General features: G+C 47.4%; 1 protein-coding gene across 1 annotated transcript in view; it reads left to right on the forward strand.

Annotated features, from left to right (window-relative positions):
* Window positions 1–23,795, forward strand: part of LOC138121234 (store-operated calcium entry regulator STIMATE-like) — a 30,377-nt gene extending 6,582 nt beyond the window's left edge. The window contains exons 2-8 of the mRNA XM_069034552.1: window positions 4,493–4,541; window positions 4,763–4,858; window positions 6,549–6,670; window positions 14,455–14,567; window positions 15,639–15,722; window positions 16,732–16,848; window positions 23,160–23,795. Of these exons, the coding sequence (XP_068890653.1) occupies window positions 4,493–4,541; window positions 4,763–4,858; window positions 6,549–6,670; window positions 14,455–14,567; window positions 15,639–15,722; window positions 16,732–16,848; window positions 23,160–23,273 (695 nt within the window). The 3' untranslated portion in view covers window positions 23,274–23,795. The remainder of the gene's footprint in view (window positions 1–4,492; window positions 4,542–4,762; window positions 4,859–6,548; window positions 6,671–14,454; window positions 14,568–15,638; window positions 15,723–16,731; window positions 16,849–23,159) is intronic.
* The last annotated feature ends 674 nt before the right edge of the window (window positions 23,796–24,469 follow it).

Here is a 24,469-nt window from a genome sequence, read left to right on the forward strand (position 1 = left end):
CTTAATGATCTTGGATTTGATGGTCTTATTTTTATCTTTCCTTGTCTAAACTCCATTTTTCAAGGGACTGGCTTGCAGTGTAGTGATGGTTTATATGGAGGGAATCACAACTGCCTCCTCCAGGACACTCTGTGTTTGAGCTGGAGCCCAGCCTCAGTCCAGGTGTCCTGCAGGATGTACTGCATCAGCACATAATAGTTCTGTTCTCAATGTGCAATGCACAACTGATGCTTGTTACCTCACAGCTTTGGTTGGTGACCACCTGGCACTTGGCTATGACAGCTCTAAGAATCTGTGTAGAAATAAGACATAGGGGGTTGAGCTTAAAACTGAGAACCATGCCAGGGTATGCTGTGGCCTTCATTGGGGCACTTGGAGTCTCCAGAAGGATGAGTGATCCAGCTGAGGCTCCTGAACAACCTGGGCTGGTGGAAGGTGTCCCTGACAATGGGCAGGGAGTTGGAATGAGATGTCCTTAAAGTCCCTTCCAGTCAAACCATTCTGTGACTCCATGAACGTAGCCTCGATCTCTGTTCCTTCCTCTGCCAGTTTTCCTACTTGTGCTTGCATTCTTGTAACTGGTACAAGGCTATTTGGGAGGGAATGACTAAATACACCTAGTGCAGACCAAAGGATGGAAGTCAGTAGCAGTCCATGTCATCAAGCCACTGACAGGTGTTTTGAGGAGGAAAACCAGGACTTTTGCTGCTCCCTGAACCTGATGGGGAATGGAAGTTTCACACTTTTCTGGCCAGCAGCATGTTGGCTGCTCTCTGCAAACAGTGGCTGCTGCTTCCTCCCATTGTGTCTGGGGTCGAGCTGTCTGGCTAAGAATAGTGCAGACCCCAGGGTTTTGGCTCCATATCCTGCATGTTGGCTTCTTTCCTGCCTGAGGCTTGGAAAAGGCCTTGGGAAAGGGTGTGTCCTGCAAAATAGGTTGTAATGTGTTACTGGATACTGTACTGCCAAAAATAACACTGAGGTTGGGTACGGGAAGAGCTTCTTTTTCCTCCTTGGTACAGTAGCTCCCAGTCCTCTTTGGCACGAGCCAGAAATAAAGTCCTGACCCTCTTGCTAGTGGGATGTGGCCCTGCAGATGGGGTTTATGGCAGTCGGTTTAGTCCCCTCTTAAAAGCAGGTAACAGTACCACCAGTTTGGGGCATTTCAGCCTTTATTTTTGGTGGACCTTTCACAATTTAAGTTTATTGATGCATCTTGTAGTACTTCTAATAAAAGGTTCATCCCTGTGGCTTCAATATCCATCCCCTGGGCCTGTGGCTGAGCTCAGGGGGGTTGGGCTTGCATGCCTGTAAATCAAATCCCAAAAGCTTTGGCTGTGGAGTCAGCACCTCCCTTCCAAACCTCAACTTCAGAGTCCTGTGGTTGATTGCAGTAAGATTTGTCAGGGAGGTGGTCTGGCTTTCAGCCAAGCATGTCTAACCATCTCCTAGGGAAATAACTTTCCCCCTATAGTTTTGTAGAAACCTGACTTGGTAGCCTGTTTTGCTGATCAGCAGCTGGTTGATGCTGCAGCTAATTCTGCTTAAATTAAGGGGTTTATACCTGTTCTGATGTACAAATCTGCAGCAGATCTGCCTGAATGCAGTGTGGGGTCAATGGGGGATGCAGGGAGGATGCTCCAGCATGGGTGAGGAACAGCACAAGGGAATAGGGCTGTTGTTGCTGCTGCCCTTGTCCTGATCAATTATAATCAGAGAATTTGTTTAAAAGCAGAAGTAGACTGTGGGACATTGACTGTGGCAAGCTCTGGTAACTTCACAGCATTTATCTGTGTCTAGGGCAGGCAAAGCTGTCTGTCCCCTACTACTGCATCAACAGAACACCATGAATATTAGCCTCTATGTTACCCTGGAAAAAGAGTGAGGACAGCTGTCATTGTGCTTTTATCTTCTAGCTTTCTGACTGTTTCCAGATCTATATTGAAAGACTCCTCCAAATCTTTCTTCTTTTAACATTTCACAGGTTCTCATTCAGATGTCAGCTTCCACCCAGCCTGGTAGTTCTGAGGGAATTTCAAGCATGTATGATCTTTATTGTCCTTGACTGAAGAGGAAGGGCTGGGAAGTATTTTGTTTCCTGCCCTACCCTTTCTCAGCCATGGGCAGGGAATCTCTCAAATTGTCACTCATCTTCCTTCCCTTTTGGTTCAACTTCACAGCTTTTTGTCTGCAGCAGCTGGAGCCGAGTAGGGGCAGAGTGGTGATTTGTGAGGGCACACCCTGAAGAAGGCAGGCTGTCATCCCAGTGGTGCTCTGCTCATGTTTGATGGGATAGACCTGGGTCCCCTTCTCCTGACCTTACCAAGTCTCAGAATCAGAATGGTTGGGAACTTAGAGATCATCCAGTTCCACCTGCTGAGTGGAAACACATTTTGAGAAGAGCAGAGGAGATTTCAGCCTTTCTCTAGCCTCATCCAGCTGAGCCTGTGCCCATGCATGCCATGGCTTGGCACTCTGTAGGGCTTGGAGGAGGAGAGGGAAGCTTTGCAGTTGCTGCTCAGTCTCCAGAGCCCTGCTGTGCTCACTAAGGACAGAAGTGCTGCTTCACAGAGGGCTCCATCATCTCCTGGAGTCTTCAAAGATGTGGTGCTGTTCCTGTGTGGATTTAACATCCCCCCTAACCCCAGGTCACAGCTATCAAACAACTCTGCTCCCTGTTTAAGCTCTGGTAATCTTGGCTGGATTTCTGGTTTAATTTGGAGACAGCCTGCTGCAGCTCTGCTCAGTAAATGCCCTATTAAGCAGTTAATTATTTCTCTATAATACTAGCTTTTATCTTTAATACAACAGTTTTACTGTCTCTGATAATTACACAGTCTCAGATAACTCTCTTAAATCTAATGAGGCATGACAAGCTGTGTTCAACAAGGCACCACACCATTAACTTCTTACCTCTTACTTGTCATCTTATCACACTGAATTACTGTATTTCTAGCCTGAGTGGCTGTGGATACATAACATGTCACTTCTCATTAAGAAAATAATGAAAATCACCCCTGGTGCTCCTGTGGTTGAGCTAGTGGTCAGCTGGCTGGCCTAATGGCCTGAACACCCCTCCAACAGCTTCTCTGCAGCATTGTGCTCTTTGCCCCCATGAGCTGAGGCTTGGTTTAAACACTTCTGGCCACTTGGTTGGTCCGTGGGTCTGATGCTTGTGGGTAGGGGAAATGCAAATGGGCCTTTGAAGGACACAGTGATGATAGATCTTGTCTGTACTGATGGAAGTCATTGCTGCAGGGATATCTTGTGGTGGGATTCAGCTGGATGAGGGACAACAGCTTTTTGTTTCTGGGCAGGGATAGCACAAACTGCTGCAGCAGTGTCTGGTGTAACTTGACTGATGCTTTGTTACTCATTACTGGCAATAATGGATCAGGTCATTGCAGTGCTGGGTTTTGGTGGGTTTGAGACTGACACAAAAGCCCTGCACGTGCCTGACTGAAGTCCTGGGATTAGAGAGACCCCAGGATTAGAGAATGGTTTGTGTTGGAAGGGACCTTAAAGACCATCTCATTCTACCCCCTGCCATGGGCACTATCCCAGGTTGCTCCAAGCCCTGTCCAGCCTGGCCTTGGACACTCCAGGGATCCAGGGGCAGCCACAGCTTCTCTGGACAAACTGTGCCAGGGCCTCACCACTGTCACAGTAAAGAATTTCTCCCCAGTCTAAATATCTCTTCTTCTAGTTGAAAACAGTTCCTCATTGTCCTATCGCTGTTACCTTTTCATCTATTGCCCTGTTGCCTTGCCAGTAAAAGCAGTACAAAGCTGCACTTTTGAAATGTCAAGGCTCAGGTCAGGGAAGTCCCTGCATCCTTCCATGTTGCATCAGGAAGGCATTTCCCAGGGGAATGAGCCCAGGCTGTCCCTTGGGGGGAGCCTGAGTGCTCAAACCTGGATGGAGAGAACAGAGCAGTTACCTGACCTTGTGTGTTTTCAAAGAAGGAGGAGTTCCTTTGCTGTCACTAACGTAATTTCAAGTTTCCTGGGAGGATTTTTTAGGGCTGGTAGGTAGTGATGACCCCTCCCTAGCTTTCCCTAGGTCACTTCCCATGGCATGGGGATGCTGGAAGCACCCACCTCTCTCTGAACACCTCTGCTGTCCATCCCGCTGACCCATGGGTGCAGGCATTGCCTCTGGTTGGTTTGCATCCAGGCCAGAGAATAGAGTCATGGAATCATTAAGGCTGGAAAAGCCCTCCATGGACATCAAGTCCAACCATTAACCCAGCAGTGCCAAGCCCACCCCTACCCTGTGTCCCTAAGCACCATGTACGTGTCGTTTGGACACTTCCAAGGACAGTGATTCCACCACCACCCTGGGGAGGTCCTTTGGCTTTGCTCAGCTTTTACCTTGCAAATGCTGAGGGTCCTGCAGGATTTTTTGACTGCTTCTGCAGTGAAGATGGGTGTGGGCTGCACACGTGGAGTGGTTCATCTGGGTAATGTAACCTCTCTAATTCTCTTTGCAGTAAAGCGATTTAAGGAACCAAAGGCAGAGAGGCGTCCCTGGAGGATATGGTGAGATTTTTCATTTGAAACTTGAGAAGACCGTGTTTATAATATTATTTTCTCTTATATGAACAATCTTTGAGGCCCCCCCTGTGTATCCTGCATGACATTTAGTTGTTAAATGAAATGTGCTGCTGCCTCCCAAGGAAACCTCCATAAAGTAGTTGGTCCTCCCTAGAAATGAAATTCCCTCTATAGCTCCTCCAGAAAATCTTGTTTTTTTCCTCCAGGTTTTATGATACCTCCAAGCAAGCAATAGGTGCCCTCTTCATTCACTTTGCCAATGTTTTTCTGTCTGATCTCACTGAGGAGGACCCTTGCTCTCTGTAAGTACACAAGGCACTTAAAATCATGCATCTGTCAAAGGGAGAATTGTGTTGGGAAGGGTCATAAACAGTGTAAACGGATCCATTTGAAGCACTGCCTGGAGATAAACCCTGCTGAGCTTGTTTTTGTGGTCTCTGTTGTCTTCTTTGTTGGTCCTGTTTGGGGGATTTCTAACCCAAACTTCAGATGTAATGTGGAAGTGCCACCTTTACTTCAGCCGCTTTGCAAATAAAAATTTAGTTTTAGAATTAACCTCGTCTCATTTTGAGAAACTCCTCTAGGCTCCAAAATGCTCCTTAAAACTTTCTGGCCTGTTTCCTTTTTTTATATTAAAGTGCTGCACCTTGATACGTTTCTTTAAGCAGACACAAGTTTGGCTGGGGCTGCACATAACCCCTCAAATGATGTATTGTTGTTTTTTTGAACGGACAGTGTTTTAAAATAAACCCTTTCATGCTTATCCTGTGCCCTTTGGGTGTGTTGTTTATTTTTGATGTGTGTTTTATGTTTCCCTGCACTGCCTGGCTTGTCATCCTGAACCAGGCAGCTTAAAACCCTTCAGCCCTGTCCCTGAGCTTTGAGGCTCTTACTCTGTGTCCTGCATGGTACAAACTGCCAGAGCCTCATGTTTGTATGGAATGCTCTGATTTCAGCAGCTGGAAACTGTAAAAAGCCAGTCTGAGCTTTTTGGTTGTAGAAAAACTTAATGTTAACTGCTTTCGAAGTGGATATCAAAAGCAGATTGTTGTTCTCAATTTCTTGGTTCAGAGGCAGTATCAAGTTCTGGAAAAGGAAATGTTCACTGCTGGTAGCTCTGTGCTTGGTGTTTTCTTCATGCTGTAGAAATCTGGCAGAAAATATTGCAATAATGGAAAACTGCATAAAAAACACATTAGTCTATGTGATTTTTTTTTTTTTCCTTTTGGAGTTCATTAAAATACCAAGCCCTGGATTAGAGCTTGGACCTTGCAATCCCTGCAAGGTCCCTGCAAGTCTCCTGCCTCTGGCGCTTTGCCCAGTGGCACTTAAACATCCAAAGCTGCAGAGCAAATCCATTGAGCCCAATTCCCCTGGCAGGGATGGGTTCAGCTCCTGGATCTGCACTGGGATCTGAACTCGAGGTTTTTGGGGACCTCAGGATTCCCACTGCTGAGCCAGGGCCCACCACCTCTCCCAAAACCTGCCTCTCAGTCTGTGTCCCTGTTTTTGGGAGCCTCTTGCAGCTGCTCAGAAAAATGGGCTTTTTGCCTCTTCTGCTGCCCAGTTTGTAGAGCAGCTGTGGTCTCCAAAAAGCTGCCATTTTCTTGTGTGAAATTCTAGAATAATTTGGTTCTGTTTGCTCTGAAACTTGGGATTTCATTCTTTTTAATAAGAAAAAAAGATGATGCAAATGGAAAGCCTCCTTTTTGGGGGGATAACCTTTTAATAAGTATTTATTGCATATGAATAAATGAGCAGTGCCAGAGAGTTGGTAGAGCCTGTCCCTTCTCTCCTGAATGAGGTTTTAAACTAAGAAATTGCTGGTAAGACTTAGGAAAATGCAATAAAAGAGAAAGGAGGCCAGTTTGGGTTGTTACGTGGGGTTATTTAAAATCTTGGAGGTTTTCTTATCTATTTCCGTATTGAAATTAAAGGTTTTGAATAAAACTTAAGAACACTGCTGAAACCTGAATTTTCCTCTGTTCCTAGCTACCTTATTAATTTCATCCTTGATGCCACGCTGGGGATGCTGCTGATCTGGCTGGGTGTGAAAGTTGTCTCCTGGATTGTGCAGCACAAGAAATACACGTACCTGGTCTTCGGGGAGTATGGTAGGTGTCACCTGCTCTGCCCAGAGGGGGCTGGTGTGCTCCAGCTGGGAATGGAGACAAGAAAATGGCAGGAACTACAGTCTGGAGCTATAACAGGAGCAGCTGCCTTCTCCAAGGAGCTCACAGAAGAGGATGGTTGTTGAATTAAATGCTGGGACACTGGAGCGTAGCAGGGTGGTGATGAAAAGCTGAACATTTCCTTGGAGGTGTAATACACCCCAGGACATCCATGTGGTAAATTAAGGTGTTTGGGGTTCTTTTGTGGGGTTCTTCTCTGGGTTTTTTCCTACCATCTCCATTCAGAATATGGAGTTGCTCTTGCATTTGCCTTGACCTGTAGTGGGCATCGGCCAGGCACAACAGGGCCCCAAAACTTGAGTTCTCAAGTTTGGCCTCTTTCTTTTTAAATTCCTACCTTGAGACGGAGGAAACGTTTCCAAGAAGCTGCTCTCAGCCAGCCCCACTAGAGGGTAGCAGTTCCCTTCTAAAGGAGCAGAGCCAGGCGAAGCCACAGGAAAGGGAAAAATTAATGCTTTGCCTGCTTCACATTACATCTAATGTACAGATGAATTCGGTCATGCTTGAGAAAATACATCTTACTGTATACATACAAATTGCAGTCTTGCCTTTGAGACCTTAATCATTAAGTCTATTCTGAAGTTAGTCATGTTTCTTTGTATTTTCAGTAGCTGCTCTGGTATCTGGGCTGGTGAAACTTGGGCTGAACTAGGATTAGTTTGGAGGACTGCACTGCCTTGTGAACTTACTGAGGCTCACACTCAGCGTGTGCAGATGGCTCATGGCAGAGGATGAAGGGCATGGTGGGGTTTGTGAAGGCAGCAGGAGCAGCTACAGAGTAGGAATGAGATGATGTGATGTGGCAGGGCCAGCTCTCAAACCTGAGAGTGGCTTTAAAGGCTGATGGCAAGCCGGTTCAGCATCCTGACAGCAGGCATTGGGTGGTGGGACTACCTTTTGTATTTTCCCTAATGCCTCCTCCTTTATAATAGATCCCTAAAGTCAGACAGATGAGACAGCAGAAGAATCCAGATATGCTTAGTTCAGGAACTGGAGCTTTTCCCCTTTTAAGCAACAAGGACTGGAAGCCCAACCACCTCAGGACACAGCTTCAGCTTTGCGTGCCACGTCTGCAGTTGAGCAGAAGCAAGGAAACAGGCAAAGTGTATTGGCAGAGCAGTGATGAACTTCTGTTGAGCTGTAGCTGGCCCCTCGTTAGGGCTGGCTTAGACCACAGAAACAACTCATTCCTTTGAGAAAAACTCGCTTTCATTAGCAAAAATAAGTTTGTGTTGTTGCTTGAATTTAGTTCTTGGATTGGGGGTTAAATATCTCATCCATCAAGTACAGTTTTTGGTGCAGGTCTCTGGCCAGAGTGACCCCAGTGGAAAATTCAGGTAGGAGCCAAGTGACATGTCCAAGGCAATCCTGTGGCAGGGCTGGGGAAGGAAAACACTCCTGTCCTCATCTCTGGTGTTAAGTAACTTCCAAAACGGCTGGGAAGACGCTTGTAAACTTTGTGCAGTTTGATGCAGGCTCCAGGAATATGATTCATTTTCTGGGCTAATTGCTCTACAAGACTTTTGCTCCTCAGGAGAATTGAGGGAAGCAACATAATTCGTGCAGAGGAGAAAACCAGGGGAGCACCAAATCCACATTGCAAACAGCACTCAGCCTTTGCTCCAACCATCAGAACAGAATGATTGTGGTTTTGTCCAGTAGAGCCAGTACCCATCTTCCTGCATCAACTCAGAGAAAAACAAAAGCAAAAAAAAATCTCTTGCAGCCGTGTCCTTCCAGCATCCCTGCAACTGATGCAAACCACTGCAGCTGTCCTTTGGTGTGGGCTACAGCAGTTTCTCCTGCTCTGTGGTTGCTTCTCCTGCCTCCACAGCCCAGGCTGGGTCCCCTGGTGCAGATGCAATAGCTGCTTTAATGGACAAGCAAAGTAAAGGAGAGGGAAAGCACTTAAATCTATGCTACTATTTTAAGCATCCAGCTGCCCAGAACTGTTTAGAAAAATCAATTACTTCCATATTTCCAAAAACGCAGGAACAGGAATTCTGAGGTCAGCCTCTCTTGTGCCTGAGCTCGTGGCCAAACACTGCTGCAGCCAGGAATGACCTTTTTTACAGCTAGTGGGGAATCCAAGGCTCCTGTTTGCTTATGTTACTCCATCTTTGCCCAGCAGCTCTTGATTACTCTCTGAATTGCCTCTAAGCACACGAAACTGCATTTTGGAAGGTGCTGTCTTTTCTCAGGATGCCTGGCTCCTAAGATCAAAGATTAGGGAAATGTGTTCTTGGCACAGGTGGGCTTTGGGGCGTGATGGTTGCCTTACACCTACTCAAAGCTAACAAACTCCTACTGCTGGAGGTGTTGAAGGCCAGGTTGGATGTGGGACCATGAGAAACCTGATGGCCCATGGCAGGGGGATTGGAACTAGGGGATTTTTTTTTAAGGTCTGTTCTGACCCAAACCATTCTGTGATGATTCTGTGACATTCCACAAATGCACCATTGCTGTAGCAGGTCATGGCTATAGGAGCTGTCCCTGTAGGGAACCAGCACAGGGAAGAGAATAAAGCAGATTTTAAGCTTCAAAAGATGTGGGAGATGGATACCCAAATTGTTGGAGGTGGTGTTGGACCTGGACAGACTGAGCAGGGGAGGTGCTGGCTCCAGTCAGGGTGTGCAGATCAAGCCTGGTTGAACTTTGCCTCATCTCCAGACTGGTCCAGCTGTCTTCTCCCTCCACATGGCAATGAACAGCTCCCTAGCAGACCCCTTTGGATGGCTGCAGTGTCCTGACATTTTAATTGTGGTTAATAATTCTCCAGGATTACTTTAGAAATACCCCAGTATTTCTTTTAAGTGAGCAAATGCCACAAATTTGCATTAAGAGAGAGATTTCCTGCAATGTGCAAGTAAATTTTTCTAGAGGCGCATTAAGAAATGAGGGGGGGGAAAAGTGTTCTCACTGGAAAATGTCCCTCTGGATGCCCATCTGGAAGTTGACTTGTGTGTGACTGTAGCTGTGGTCACTGGCTATCTGAGCCTGATGCTTTGTGCTCCTTCAGTGTCTGGAAATGGAAAGGCATCTTGCTTGGAGGCCTTCAAAGTCTGTTTAGTGGCCTGTTGAACTCTGCTGGTCAAATTTAGTTCTAAGAGAATATACTCTGTGCCAGCTGCTGAGTTTAACTGAGGACCTGTGTAGGCTGCTTTTGGCCCCGTGGTGATGTTGTGCAAAATTTCCATAACAAATATTCCCACGTCCTGGAGCAGTCAAGGGAGCTGGCTGCTAATGCTTGAGGAAACACTGCTGGAAATATCTCTAACCTGAGGGGCTGTCCTGTCCTCAGCCTGCTGGGCCTCTCCACCCCTAGGACCAGGAGGGAAAGTGAGGAGAGGACTGAGCATTGTTCCCTGCAACTGGAATATCCACAGAGACCAAAGATCCAGACCAGTGGTGTGACACTGCACACTGGCAGCAGATTCCAAGTGTGCACTCACTTTTTGCCAGTTCAGCAGTGCAACAGGTTGTCCAGAGGAGCTGGGAATGCCCCATCCTTGGAAGTGTTCAAGGCCAGGTTGGATGGGTTTTGAACAACCTGGTCTAGTGGGAGGTGTCCCTGCCCATGGGGTCCCTTCCTGCCCACAGCATTCTATGATTCAGTCATTTTAGTTCAGGTGCAGAATATGCAGAGAGGGTCTGGGGTGTCCACTGGACCCACCTGGCTGCTCTGATGCATCACATTCTCATCTCTAAAAGCCTGGTTTTGCCCTCCAAGTGAGCATTTCACACAATTCAGTTTACTGCTATTTCCCACCCTCCTCTGTACTTGGCACTGATAATTAGATCCCTTGGTTTTGGAGGTGCCATTTGAGTATCTCAAGTTTTTACTGACTTTTTCTACCCTGACCTTGTCAGCCAGTACAGCTTTCAGTGCTTTCAAACCACTTGCCTTTCCTCAAACCCCCTGAACCCTCCACTTTGGCTGTGGTTAAGCTTTTTTCCTACCTGCTCTGTGCACACACAGTCCCCAGAAGACTGTAAATAAAGCTGTCTGGCAGTAACATGTGGGCTGTGCTGACAGCTTGGTGCATTAGGCAGCCTGGATTAAAACTAATCCTGTTGTGTGGTAACAGCTCAAATACCTCAAGCACTGCTGCTCTGGCTCCCCAGCAGCTGGGCTCCCACGCACAAGTGGAATATGAGACACGTTTGTGTGAGGTTGCCACGGGCTCCAGTGGTCCTTGGGCTGCTCCAAGGAAGTTTTGCTGGTGGTGGGGAGCACCAACAATGCTGCTGGAGGAGAGCAGTCAGAATTCAGTGGGTGCATCCTTCAGGGTGAAGGAGGATATTAATTGCTGTGAGGATGGGAGGTGGCTGTAAGAAGGTTTTAGCAGAGGGTGTTCATTAAGCTAAAGGGAGAGGTTTGTGTTGGAGAATGGTTAGAGGGTCAGGGACATGGATCATTGATAAAACAAATCAATAAAAGAACTGTACAAAGCAAAGGCCTGCAAGCAAAGGCCTGCATGAGAAAAAGCCTCCATGAGAAAATGCCTGCGTGAGAAACAGGCCTGAGAACAAAAAGGGAGTTTTTAGGAGGTACAGTGCTGTTCTGATAAAGATGTGCTGACCATGAGAAGGGAGGAAGATCTTTTGATCTCTCAAGACAAAACATAAATCACAGAAGCTTGCCAAATGTAGTCTTTTATCTAACCCAATTATGTAGAAGTAAGAATGCGCTTTTGTAAGTTTAAACTAATTAAAGAACTGATAAGCATGTACACTCAATACTGTATAAGTGCCTCTGTATTGCCAATAAACGAAGTTTGCTTTATCAATCACATTGATTGGCTGCATGGCTTCCCCCACCAGAAAGTCAGCAGGTTTGTGATAGACTCCATGTGTGGAGCTGAGGTGTCCTGGGTTACCTCCCAGCTAGAACCAGGAACAAGAAAGTGGAAGGGTTCAAAGGGAGTGGGATACATATAATCACCTAACAGCTGTGATGTGGAGGCTGCAAAGATCACTCGGACCAGTTCCTCACTCTGCTGTGTCAGAGCTTTCCTTTCCTTGTAGGAAGAGGACATCTATTTTATTTTAAATTTTTTTTTAGCCTCCAGGTAGCAGATCAGTTTTACTGGCTGCCAGCATGAAAGTCTTGTGGGCTCTCTTTGAGGTTTATGCATTGATAACTCTTCCTGCAAGAAGAATCCTTTCCCATCCACAGAACAGGGCAGCTCTGGGCAGCACTTAATCCATTAAAGACATCAGGCAGAATCTGAGAGCCCATCTGACCAGCTTTCTGTAGGAAACCAGCACTTACATGAGCTCAGCTCAAGTCTTCCAGCCTTTCCCTCCTGTGGAAGGAGGAGATGGGGCAAATCTGTCTTACGGGCTTGTCTAGGGACCACACCAAAAGCTTCACAGAAAATGCTGACTTGAATGTTCCTGGTATTGGTCAGAGTTAGGTGAATGAGTGGTGTTAGGTGGTGGATCAGTGGATGATGGACACTGGGGTGGATGAGTGGTCCTTGGATGATTCCATACCTGTTGAGGTAACAAGCAAACAGCTGCATTCCTTGGTGAAGTGGAAATGAGCTGCTGTCTCTAAGTCATCTTTGCAGCCCTTAAGGCCATGCTGCTGTTTCGTTTTCACCCTTGCCCTGAATCATTTTGGTATAGAGCAGCCTCCTGTACTTGGGAGATCAGGATGCAGCAAAAAATAACAGTAGAAACACCCTCTGATCTCCCTGGTGGGCATGGAAGTTAAGTCCTGACTACCCAGGCATGTCCATGCCTAGGATGGGTTAAGAATTAGCAGGTTGTCTTTCCTAGTGTCCGTGTATCAGCCTGGTGAGCCAAAACCTGCCTCGGGCTGGCCAGTGCACAGAATGCAGAACAAAGAATCACAGCCTGCTCTTGTGATGGTACATGGTAATGACCTGTCCCCAAAAGGATGCGAGGGGACAGGTATTTGGGAGGGATCTCAAACTCTCTGCTGCTTTCTGGGCAAGCTGAGATGACAGAGGGCAGTGCTGTCACAGAGAGCCAGTTCACAAAGGGTGCTGTGGCTGTTAGTCCTGTCCCTCCATGGGGGACAGAGCACAGCTGACAACACAGATCGAAAGGGAAAGAGTTCAAATGCAGGAAGGACACAACAGATGTGTTTGTTTTCTTGTTTTGTTTGTACTGGGAGCTCTGATGGGTGGTGGTAACATGGGGGTTTCTGGGAGAATTGGTTTGTTTTGGAGTATGGGGTAAAAAGGTTCACTAGACCCAACGTGTGTGCCAAAGGCAGCCAGGCATCCTGATCTATTGGGAGAGGTTTTTAGGAGGATCAAAGCCTTTCTGACACCAGCCTGTAGCTGCCAGCTGCCTCTAACACTGCTCCCATCTCCTCACAGACCACCCATTAAGCTGTTGCCTGCCAGGGAGCGGAGATTCCGCTCTCCGAAATCCTCCGTGGGTTCTGCTGGGTGTGTTTCCACATAACCTTCCTGGCTCCCTCTTCCTGCCCTCCCTCCATGCAGTTCCTGCTGGTTTGGCTCTCTCTGCTTGCTCTCCTCATCCTTGCACCCTCAGCCTCCTGGTCCTTCTCTCTCCCCTACTTTGCTTCCTTCTCAGTCACAGCTTGAGCAATTCAGAGTTTGGGGCACAAGGTGATCCTACCTTGGACACTACCAGGATGCCCCTACTTTTTAGCTGTAGCTTTGCAACGGGGCAGATGTTCTGGTATGTTGCTACCAAATGACAGAATAAGGACAAATGTACCTGTAAACCTGTGTTGCACTTGCTGGGAAGTGGATCCCCACGGATCTGGGGCTTGGTTGGACACCAGCCCTTACTAACTCCCAGTATGTGCTGCTGGGTTTTATGGCCAGAGCTTTTTATTGGTGTAGATAAATGTGCCTTTGCAGACTGCTGGTGTTGTCTTCCCCTGCCACATCTCGACAGAATTGTGCTGAAAAGTGGCCAAAAGTGAAGCAGAGCTCCCAGCCTGCTGCCACCTCACCACGTTGAGCACTGCATCTCACAGTGCCAACTGCCCGGGTTCCCTTGCACGGATGGAATTCCAAATTCTGGACAGATTATGCTGGGAGCAAGAGTTGCCAGGGGTTATCTTTGTTTTTAAGTGGTAAGAGGAAATGCTGCAGCTTTCCTGAGCTAGATACAGTGGCTCAGTTTTGCAGACCTGAGATCTTCTGGTGAGCCAGGGGAGGTGATAACCAGCTGGCAGGGTGCTCACAGAGGGCTGAAGCAAGCACATGTAATAGATACAGAACTATTATTGTTGTTAACAGTACAAATATGCTTTTCCTTATTACTTGGTGAGTACCCCGTTGGAAACATTCATATTTAATTAGCATTGATTCTTTTTGACTGAGTTGCTTTAAAACCTGGGATGATGGAGCCCCTGTCTCTTGCTCAGACAGTATCACATAACCAGCCCTTCACTTCGTCAGCGCAATAAAATAATTCTGTTCAGGCCTGAGAAGTTATGCTGCTTGCAGTGAAAATGGTGACTTGAAATTTTAAAATCGTTTATGGCAACTATGTGGGTAAGGCTTGGCAGGGAGCACATTGCAGATGGTATCTTTAATGATTTATTTGCATTTACTTTATTTTATAGAGGAGAGTGCAGGTTATGGATTGGTCCTTCTAGAGAGGAGGGTCAGTATCAAGCATGAAGCAAGTTTTCTGCCAGTCTGTCTCCTCCTTTCCTCTGTCCCAGATTTAATATTCTCTTTTTCCAGGTGACCCTCCACAAGCTGCTGCCTGGATTGGCCAGTGTATCCTCTATTTGCTGATAATGGTTTTTGAGAAGACCGTGATTAGCCTTGTCCTGCTTATCCCTGGTTGGACAAAGGTAAGCAGTGTTTTTGTAGCTGTAGCTGTTGTGGTTTGTTTTTTTGTCAGCCTGATTCATGGTTCCCATTATTGAAGGCCTTTAATCTTCACACTTGTTGACATCACTCTGTAATCATTAGCTATTACTTAAATTTTGGGAAACATGACTTTCATAATGGTTTGGCTTTTGGTGCATTCTTTTGCTAGTCAAAAGCTAATGGAATAAGATGATGCTTTCATTTTCCTTCCTATTCTTGGAAGGCTAAAATGGGCTGGGCTGGCAGCTGAGCTCCTTTGGTTCTGCCAGAGGATTTCTATTTATTCTGTTAAGTCAGTCCATGTTGATGTTCTGTGATCCTGTGCCTAAACCAGGGGGACTCTTAGAGGTTAATTTGGAAAGAGCTATAGTGTGTTGTCTTTTTCTGTTTAGCTGCTTCTGCATGGCAGCTGATGCAATGTTAATTGTGTTGATCAGAAGTTTCTCTTTAAAAAATAAAAATAATAGCCTGTGGGGCTTTTAGCCCACATACCTGGTATCAGATAGGTGTGATGGGTATAAAACCCAATTCCGGGAGTCAGTGGTAACTCCAGTTTGGAATGGACTTGCATCAGGCTCTGAGGTACCAGGCACTGTGTGTAACTTGACTGAGGAGTTGTCTCCAGCAGTCTGGGGGCACTTACCTGTTTAAGGGTTGTTCTTCAAACCCAGTAGCCCACAGTGCTCAAACTTGGATGTGAATTTGTTCAGCAGAACGAATCCAGATTCAGAGAGGCTGCTGGATTCCTCTCCATGGTTATTGCTCATGGCTGGTGCCCTTGTTCAGCAGATGAGCTCCAGGGAGCCTGGGGAAGTCCCACCAGCTGTTGCCACGGATAGTTACACTGAAAGACTGGCAGTGCTTGTTTCTGTACAAAATGATGTGTTTGGCAGCTGGGCAAAGGGAATATCCTATGTTATCTCTCTTAAGAGTGGGGTTGAAGCACAGGCTGCAGAGCTCTGGCTGTTCATGTAAGAAGGCAACCAGTTTTCATCAAAGATCTTGCAACCTAGCTGTGCAAATAATGCCTCTAAATGTTTTCTCCTCTGCAGCTTCAGCAGATCCTCCTGGGTTACATCCCAAACCCCCAGCTGGAACTCGTCCTGGTCATGTTCATTGTGCCTTTCATAGTCAATGTAAGTGGTGCCCCTGCAGTGCTGGGTGGGCTGGTTTGGAAATCATGGTCCACCCTCATGGGAGGGACTGGCTGGGGGCAGCCTTGAAGTGGCTGGGACAGGGTGGAGGGGTGTGGAAATAAATATATCTGTCACAATTCTGTCTCTGCCCCGGTCTCTGTTCCCAATTCCTGTCCCTTTCTTTGAGCTGCTGTGGGACTGACTCTTCACCTCTTGGAATAAAACTGTGTCTTGTTAGGTGAGAGCTCATCTCAGCAGCAAGCTATGGGCCTGAGGATGCCCAAAAACCCTTTGAGGTCCTATAGGATGGCTTGTAACCTTGGCAATCCAGTCACTTGGCTGGATGTCAGATTGTGTTACAGCAAGATAAGGTGATCAAGGTTACCCAGAACTGTTGTTCCTCTCAAAACTAGTTCCACAAAACCTCTTGAAAGCTCAGCTCTTTCCTGGTCCCCTGGTTCTGGGTCATCCTTGACCTGCTGCTCAGTTCCTGCGAAGGTGGGAAGTGGGAACACGGTGTTAACACTGAGATGCTCCCTGGACAAGCAGGGAGTTGAACTCACTTTCAACTCATCCCATGCACATTTCAATGGATGCAGCACTGGCAAAGTTGGACTGATCTGCCTCTCTCCACCATCCCAGCTGCATTTCCACATTAGAAAGCAAATTCTGGTCCTCAAAGAACTGACCAGGGACTGGTTCAGGCAGATGAACCTTGGATGGAGCTTGGTTCAGTGGTTTTGTTCTGGTGGAAACTTGGCCTATCATGGTCTTTTTTAATCTGGGTCTTCGACCCAGATTGTGGAAACAATAGGACTTGTGTAAGAAGGGACCTCAGGAGTTTGACTCATCCAATCCATATGGACACAATTGATGCAGGACTGATTTAGATACAAGGTTGATCATGGCTGGGTGTCTGGAGAACCCAAAAGGAGAAGAAATATCTGTGATTGAATGACTCTGTATTCTGGTCTCTGCTGTGTATTCATGTAACTTCTTTCTCCCCAAGGCCATTATGTTCTGGGTTGTGGACAGCTTGATCATGAGGAAATGCAAGCAGAAGAATACCCTAGACATCAATGGATCCATAGAAACTCCTCAGGCCAGGAGGACTGAGGAATCTCAGGTAAGACCAGGGATGCAAACTTGTGGGATGGTCTGTGTGTTTTACCACAACTGTGTAACAGAACATCACATTGCGTAGACCTGAGGTGGTGCTTCATGAATGTTGGTGGTCACCCTGCAAAGTCAAACTCACTCTGTCTGACCATGAGCAGTGTCACAGCCCAGGAAGTGTTGCTGAAACATTGCCCTGAATGATGACAGTATCTTGGAGGGATGAGCTGGCTTTTGCACTGATATGTGTGTGCAGGCTGAAACTGTCACTCTGAGCTTTGCTATATTTAGTTGTAATTAATTTTAGCTGGGAAGAGCTTAGTTTCCTCACTGTAATTGTTAGCATCCTTTTTAGAGGACAAGGCTTAGCTGGGAATCCTATTTTTGTCAGCATTTGGTATTTTTTTCAAACAGATAATTGTCCCTTAGCTGGAGGAGGTTGTGTTTTGTGTAGTCTGAGTTTGACACTTAAAAGTTATGGTGGGGGGAGGAAATGCTGCAGTTCCAGCAGACTTTGTTTGTCTTAATGATGTGTGGCTTGTTGGGTAGGTGGCATCTGCTTCTTACTGACCTTTGGGCAGAGACCAGAGTCTTGGTCCCTGGGAGGAATTCCCTTCTTTCTCCTGGCACCCAGGCCTGGTTTCAGTGTGTTCTGTGTATGACTGCTGATATCCTGCAGCTCACTGGCAAGACTTACAGAGATAAGATAATTTCTGGCAATCACAGACTGGCTCCTGGAGGAGCTTCTGCTGAGGAATTTAGGATGAACAGAAATAGCTCTTGCTCTCTGAGAGCCCTTTCATGAGGAGTAACTCAGCTCTCGTGCTGATGGGTGGGATGGCCCATCATTGGTGATATTGCAGCACCCACAGAGGTAGTAATGTTTTAACAGTGTGTGCTTGGCAGTCTGCACAGTAGCCAAGGCTTCTCTGTCCCAGGGGTGCAGTGGGGAAGTGGCCACTGGCCATGCAGTGTCAGAGGAATCCTCCCTCTGGCAGGGAGGGCAGACAGATGTGAGCAGCTGTTGAGATATAAGTGAGTCACTCTTCCTGGCCCTGCCTGGATAAACAGCTCTGGCGAGGTCACTGGTGGTAAAGCCCTGCCCTGCTCACTGGATGTGCTCCTGAAGACCCAAGGTCAGTTAAAATTACACCAGCTCAGAAGCAGAGGTAAGGAGGTGATATCTCTATTTGAGACAACAACCTCCTTCCCAGCTTTTGGAACCAAGCCTTGCAACATCCAGTCCCATGGATGGTGGCTGCCGTGGATGGGCAGATGGAGTCACAGGTACTCCTCCTCCATGGAAACGGTGCTGGACCTCTGCCTTATTCCACTGGAACACTGCAAGTGTTTTGTGACCTCTGTCTCAGTTTTGGATAATCTGAAGAGATGGTACCTGCTAATTTCCAGATGCTCTGAAAGCCTCTGCTGGCAGCTCAACCTAGACAGGAAGTTTCAAGTGGTGGAAACAATTCCCACAATCTCCTACTTTCTGTCAGAGGTTTCTCCCATCTTCCAAGTACTTGACTGCTTTTCTCTGAAGACTTCAGCAAAAGCTGAACAATGTGCAGGTCATCTGTCCACTCTGAAACCCTCTGATCCATCACTGCAGTGGAGCTACCAAGGGAACTGGTTTCTCCTCAGAACAGTCTGCAGGGATTGCCTCCTTTATGCCTAGGCATGTTCCTGTGCCTCTGGCCTGACAAATATTTTGGGCAGAGAAGGAAGCTAATGAAGAAATGCAGAAGTGGGTGACCTGTTTTCCAACTCTTTCTTGGCACTGGACCTTGAGGAATAGGCATAGGCTCCTGCTTCACATGTCAGGTTCTTAAGCTGTGAACTAAAGATTGTGTTGTCTGGCTGAGCCCTACAGCTGGATTGACTGGAATTTAGACTCAAAAGCAGAAAATGAGCATTTTCTGGGCTTGTTGCTGCTAATAACCTGTTCAAGTGGGGGAATTTCTTCTCTCACTGCTGCCCAGTGGAGGAGGAAGGGGGGCTGAGGAGTGTCTCTGTAGGGCAGAGCTAATGTGTCCCATGATTTATCAGGGTTCATCAGCGCTGTCTCGCTGCAGGCGCCACCAGCTCCCATCTCGCTGCCGACTTGAATTTCAACCCTCTGCCTATCTCACCAATGGAGTGTCATTATTTTCACATGAACCTGCAGTTTGTGTTTGGAAAAGGAGGGGGAGAGATAGGAAGGAGAATGGAAAGAGTGGGCTGAAGTTAACCTGTTAAAAGCTCGCTCTCTATGTTTTTTCTTGGGGCAGCAGGAAAACTCAGCTCTGTCCTTGGCTTGGTAGAGCAGCTGGGCTGCAAGAAGAAACCCAACAACAGCAGTGCTGCCTCTGGTGTCATTTACTGACTCTGTGGCTGCAGCCAAGGAAGTGGCAGCCTCTTGTGGGCTTTAAAGCTCCTCTGGTGAGCCAGAGGATGAGCTCTTGCTGCTTCTTTTACACTGAATCCATGAAAGGGACAAACTCCCTCTGTGGTTGGAAGAACTTCACTCTTCTTTCCTCCCATGCCTGTCTTAAGTTTTGTGTTGTTTCAGTCTCGTGCCCTGCCTTGTAAATGTTCATGGAGTATTTTTTTTTTGCCTGTTATGGGATAGAAAAAAGGTCTCTCTCTCGTGCCAGCCTGCATCCAGTACTGTTCAGCCTGGGGAAATGAATTCATCTGCAAGGCCCTTTTTTTGCTTTGTATGTGTCCTGCCCTTGACCCAAGGCTCTTTTCCCTTGCCCTTGTAATTCTCAATGAACTTTAGATCTTATCAGAGATTTCTTTGTTTCCTTCACTCAGGAAAATAACTCAGTTTTAATAATGTTTTATTTGATCTTTTTTCAGTTGTTGTTTTTTTTTTTCCCCCTGGGGAGGTGGATGAGTTTCTGTTCCTTTCCTGAAGGCTTAAATTTTTAGAGACAACCCTTAAAGTGAAAGTCCAGTAACAGTGGTACTTGTGAGAAAAATTAAGGTGAAATTAGAGGCTACTTTGAGGCTGGGAGGAAAGTTAATGTACTGCATGAGGGCCTGCCTGCTCAGGATGGAGTTCAGCACCTCTCCTAATTCCCTTCATAAGGAACTTTGTATTTTGGCATTCATTAGATGAAGATGCTGATAGACACCAGTACAGTGCTGCTTACTTACAAGTGTTGAAACACTTAGAAACTCCAAGAGCAAGTTGGATTTGCCTGTTGCTTAGCTGAGAAACAATTTTTCTTTCTTTTTTTTTTTTGATTTTTACTTAGCTAAAACTTGTGGCGATCTCAGGTGCCAGGTTCTTACAAGGGAAGATAAATGAAGGTGGGCATAGAGGTGCCTCTGGAAGGAAACTGTCCCACCTCACAGTCCTCCTGACTCGTGGCAAATCATGCTGTGGAATGTGTGAGGTATTGGAGGACTGCTGAGTGAGACAGCAGCACGTTTTCCCACTCCCAGCTGTGCCACCAGCCTGCTGTGATCCTGACCTGGATGCATCTGCAGGTGAAGAGCCTTGTCCAAGTTGTTCTGAAAACTCTCAAATTGGAGTTGGGCTTGAAAATTATATCTGAGGGTATGTCCTGTGACTATGATGGCAATGAGGTGCTGTCTTGTGGTGCTGCTTCCTGGGGAATTGTGGAAAGGTTACTGGGGGACTGTTGGCTCATGTGGCTTCCTACAAGTGTGTGGTGGGCAGGTAGCAGCCTGAATGGATCTGGATGCACAACTCTGTGTCACTATCCCTGCTTGGCTGCAAGGGGATTTGAGTTTTCTGCTGAAACCCAAAATCACCAGTTTGTCAAGCCCCACAACCACTCTGTTGCACCCTGTCAGAGCTCAGTGAGTTCACAATGCTGCGTGTGAGTAATTAGCCACACATTTTTTCAGGTTCAACGGCATCACAATGTCAGTGTGATAAACAGAGGAAGTCTTCACGTGACAGAGATGGAAACTTTCCAGTGTGTGTCCTGAACCAAAAAAACCAATTCCTTGAGACCAATGAGGGGGACAACTAGAGATCTTAATCCAGTCTGCTGCTGTCCTTTGGGTGTCTGACTGTGATGATAACAACACTGGATGGAAGGGGCTGGGGTGTGTGTGAGGGTGGGGAGGAGGAAATCTTCCCCTGCGGCTCTTCTGCTCCTTTGAAGTCATTGACTCACTGGAGTTTTGTTTTTCCTGTTTAGTGGTTTTGTTGCTGTGGTGACTGGCCCTGGGGTGCTGCCTGAGTGCTAACAAGTGGAGGGCACGTGAATTCACAACTGTGCATGGAGATACAGAGATGGGGTAATTCCCCCTGCTCCTGGTTTTGCCCAGGGGATCCTGGGCTCTGGGGCAGGTTGAGCTGCTGGGGATGTTGTGTGTGTGAGCACTGGGCTGAAAGTCCATGTACCATCCCTGGACTTAGGCCTTTGAGCTGGAATGCTCCTGAGTCAGGCATAGGGAGACTTCATAGTGACAGTGCAGCTTCTCTTGCCCAAATGTGGGTGTTTGAGGAGATGGGGGTAGGATAGGGTTGAGCAAACAGCCGGGTCTGGAGCACAACTGTGATGAGGAGCAGCTGAGGGAACTGGGGATGCAGGAGAAAAGGAGGCTCAGGGGTGACCTTATTCCTCTCTACAACTCCCTGAAAGGACGTTGTTAGCCAGGTGGGGATCAGTCTCTTCTCCCAGGTAACAAGAACAGGACAAGAAGGAGTGGTCCCAAGTTATGGAAGGAGGGCTTTGGTGGATCGATGCCACGTTTATTCCACAGGGTTCCTTGTGGAGCCGCTGAGGCGGCGCTCTGCCAGCACCCACCACACGATCTCACCTTCACGGGTGGTCGCTCACAGCCGCTCACACCCACAGTCTGTGCACGAACCGGGGACACAGAGGTGAGAGGGGTTCTCTGCATGCACTTCTGAGGTGCTTAAGGGAACCAACACACCCGAAGGGAGCAGGGACAAAGAACCAAGAACAAAACCCACTCGTGGTTTTATCCCGAGAGCTCCCAAAGGCGGGCAGAGCATCCAAAACCAATGGTCTGAGGGCTAGGGGGCAGAGGCAAGGTTGAGTGACATAACAGGGGCCAATGGGAAAAGGGATGGGAGGGGGGAGAGGGTCAGTGACCAACAGAATCTAGACAAAGGGAGAACTTTCTAGCACAGTATTGTAGGGAGAGATCACTCTTAGGGTAACTTGGGGGGTGTAAAGTGGACTTAGCCACCGCAACACCAAGTTGCACCAGAGGAGATTTAGATTGGATATTAAGGAAAATTTCTTTACTGAAAGGGTGGTCAGGCACTGACACAGACTGCCCAGAGAAGTGATGGAATCACCATCCCTAGAAGTATTCAAATAACATGTAGATGTGGTGCTCAGGGACATTTAGGTTTAGTGGTGAACTTGGCAGTGCTGAGTTAATGGTTGGACTCAGCCTAAGGAGGTCTTTTCCAACCTTGAGGATTCCATGATTCTAATGTGTCTAGCCATGAATATTTACCCGTGCACACTGCTGGCTGGCATTGGGCTTCAGCTCAGTCAGTGCAGCCATCTCCTGGATAAAATCCAGCCTTTTTCCTCTTCCAGAGGGTGTGGCTGGACGATGCCTGCACGTGGCTCCATCTGCATCTTGTGAATGCTCCAGGCTGATGGCAGCTAGTTTAGAGCAGCCCATGGTACTTGCAGATGTGGAGTTAACTACTGAGAGTGTAGGTGTTCCTGGGGGCAAAGGGCAGCCTTTGGGTCCTGAACCAAAAAAAAAAGTGCTTTTTCACCTCAAGCACCAGTGAGAGGTGTCACTGCTCTGCTGGGCTCCCACAATTCGGACTGAGCCAGGAGCTGCTGTGCCAGGCAGAAATGAGGTGCTGCCGGGCAGAAATGAAGTGCTGCCAGGCTAGGACACCACTCCTGAGCTGGCTGGCCATGGCTGAAGCTGAGCCTGCAGCTCTGCTTGCCCTTCTGGCTGAGCTCTGGAGGTCACAAGCAGCTGGGGGCCTGGGAAAAGGTCTACATGTGGTACAGCTGTTCACAAAATATGTGGCCTTGTTTTTGTACATCTCCACTGAGGCTTCAGCTGGGCCCGAATATCCATGTGTGAGTCCTGTCCCATGGGGAACAGAGCCTTCAGCTGCCCATTCTGCTCTCAAGGAAGGGGGCTGTGACACCAGATGGTGCCTGTGCCCAAATCTGTTTGGCTGTTGTTGGAGAGATGGTCTGGATGACCTTGAGACCTTACTCATCTGCCGGAGAGGATTGGATCTGGCAGCAGACCTCTCTAGGGGTGCTTGACTCGTTCAGCAAGCAGTATGGAGAAGATGTGAGACCTTTGACTCCACCAGCATCTGTCTGTTCTCCTTTCTAGGTATTGCTCTCTCCAGACATGTATTTTGACCAGTCTGAAAGCGACCAGGATATTTCAGCACTCCGGGGAACCAGCCAGAAAATGAAGCAGCCCAGCTATCAAGTGGTCATCTGACAGCAGCAGGACAAGGGAGGTGGAGGAATGAGCAGCACTGTGATCCTTGAGCTGGCCAAGGAAGGGTAGGGTGGGGAATACTGGTTGACCCTTATGGATCTACAGAGATCCTTTTGCCTGCCTCATCTTAGACCTATCCTGCACTTGTCTTGGGAATGGTATCTGTGCATCCTGTACAGGCTTGAGCAGTATCTGCTTTACCTATCTGCCCCACAGGCAGGCACGTTGAGGTTGGGGACACAAGGATGTAATTTCCCTGGCTGGCCAACTAGGTGTGACTTCTTTTTTTGTCAGGGCTAGAGACTGAAATGAAAAGATTGTCTGCTTTTTTTATAGAAAAAGAAAAAAAAAAAAAAAGTCTGTATTCAGTACTACCTGAACTGTTGACACTTTTATATGCACAATGCTCAAAAGAATTGGTTTGCAATATGTATTTAAATGTATTGAATTGGGAAGATTGTCTCAGTGGATCTGATTCTTTTTACTGTTTTATAAGGAATCCAATAAATATTTAACCTAGAATTGCTTCATACATTAAATGCCTTCATGTGCTTAATGTTCTGCACAACCCTAACACTGAAAGGGAGGAAGGGGAGCTGCTGAAATCTTTCCTGACCGGGGAAGATTGCATTTCTGCAGCAGGGCTGTTCTGGTAAACCTGCAGATGAAGAGCTTGAGCCACAGAGCTTGGTTTCTGTGGTTGAGCTGTAGGAGCTGCTTCAGTGCAAAGCCCTGATGCTGCAGCATCAGCCTGTGCTGGGCTCCAGAACAGACTCAGAAATGGATCCCAGTCAACACCTTACAAGGGAGTGTTTACTGGAAGCTGAGAACGTGCCTTTTACTTAGTTTAAAATAAATATCTGAACTGTCTGCAGGACCTGATTCAAACTGAATCTGAAAGCCCCATTAGCCAGCCCTGATGTGCGGGCAAGGAAAGGCCTGGGTTAGTACTGCTGCTGGAAAAAACCATGGGTCACCCCAGAACTGGCACTTTTTGCTCCAAGTGTGAAGTGCAGGGCTTTGCCCTGTTTGCTTTGCTCTTAGCAAACTGTATTTGTCTATAAACACAAAAATGCAAAAACACTTTGCAGCTGTCCTGGGGAGAGAGTGAGCACAGAGCAGCTGCCTCACCCCACTCCCAGGCTGGGTGCAGAGACAGCTGTGGAGAGACCCATCCTGAGTCCAGAGGGGGGGAT

The sequence above is a fragment of the Aphelocoma coerulescens genome, chromosome 1A, assembly GCF_041296385.1.
Source record: "Aphelocoma coerulescens isolate FSJ_1873_10779 chromosome 1A, UR_Acoe_1.0, whole genome shotgun sequence".
NCBI lineage: Eukaryota > Metazoa > Chordata > Aves > Passeriformes > Corvidae > Aphelocoma > Aphelocoma coerulescens.